The sequence below is a fragment of the Phanerochaete carnosa genome (genome assembly GCF_000300595.1).
Source record: "Phanerochaete carnosa HHB-10118-sp unplaced genomic scaffold PHACAscaffold_844, whole genome shotgun sequence".
NCBI classification, from domain to species: Eukaryota; Fungi; Basidiomycota; class Agaricomycetes; order Polyporales; family Phanerochaetaceae; genus Phanerochaete; species Phanerochaete carnosa.
The window spans coordinates 1-1,222 of NW_006768471.1; the positions used below are offsets into that span (position 1 = coordinate 1).

The 1,222-nt window shown below is 47.5% G+C and overlaps 1 protein-coding gene across 1 annotated transcript; it reads right to left on the reverse strand.

The window, feature by feature from the left end:
* Window positions 1-180: 180 nt before the first annotated feature.
* PHACADRAFT_203111 (uncharacterized protein) lies at window positions 181-640 on the reverse strand (the record flags this gene model as incomplete). Its single annotated transcript, XM_007403182.1, has 3 exons — window positions 181-292; window positions 345-437; window positions 483-640. 3 exons carry the CDS (start codon window positions 638-640, stop codon window positions 181-183), a joined length of 363 nt encoding a protein of 120 aa, XP_007403244.1.
* Between the last annotated feature and the right edge of the window lie 582 nt (window positions 641-1,222).

Below are 1,222 nucleotides of genomic sequence, written 5' to 3' on the forward strand. Positions count from 1 at the left end.
GTTGATCGCTTCGGCCACCAAGAATAATTGGTGGCACTTACCGTAGAATGTACTATGGTGAATTAGTGGCATGCAACAAACAATAGTTATAGGAATACCCACACACAAGAACCCTGTACACACCACAGATCAAGTCCTCTTTGTGCTGAGTAAGGACATCAGTCACGTAAGAGTGCCCGTTCAGTAACACCATTGCTTGGTGGCTCGACCAGCCTTGGAACCCTGCGACAAGGGTTGAATGGAGTCTTTGAACAGCCAGTTGCCAAACAATTCCACCTGCACCCAATGCAGCCTGTATAGCATGTGGGCTGCACAAGAGGAAGTCATCACGAGCGTCCTCATACATAGTGTACTCTTCCTTGGATGTCTTGAAGCCCAGCTGCTGAATACCAAGGCCACAGTAGAGACCAGACTTCTTCATGTGGGGCAGGGACAGACTTCATTTGAAAACTGGAAGCACCGTTCTAAAAGGAATACCCCACTTCGTGAGCTCACAAACAACGCTGATCTTCTCTGTGCCCCATGGGTGCCACAAGATCTCAGCAGCTATTGCAGCACTTTCCACAATAAGCTGCCAGGGCCAATTGCCAGCAGCATTGAAAGTGCAGGGCTTGATGATGTAGACGTCTTGCTGGCTCATGTCGTGTAGAATTTGTAAGGTAGCCTTGCTGATGGTCATAGGTGAATTTACCACCTGTAGGAAGTCATTGCAGCTGTTGACCATGAGATCACACAGCTGTGGTGGGGTGGAAATAAACGAGCCAAAAAGCCCACGAAATTGTTGACAGCACTTTGTGAGACAGCAGGAACATCATTGGTTCCAGGATCAAAGCCTATCACACGATGCAACCACTGCACAGAGCCATTGATCCGGATCTTGCTTGTTTCTGCTGTTGACACGTAAGATGCATCCACCTTGAAGCCACATCAATATCAAAGGATTGTGAGGATGGGCTCTACATGGACAGGCTCATCGGCAATGATCAGGTCCTCGAGACAGAATCTGAATGCGTTCGTGAACTTCTAAGGGTCAAAATCATAGTGCATGGCAGTAGCCACATTATGATGAGAGGGGCTAAAGAAAGAAGAGCGTTCATTACAAGCGTCAGGGCTTCCTATTTGTTAATTGTGCCTTTGAGAGCAAGTAAAGGAACCATGCTCTGAAGCTCTGGGAGATTGTGAACATTAAGGTGACCAGATCATGTATTTCACATGAGGGGAC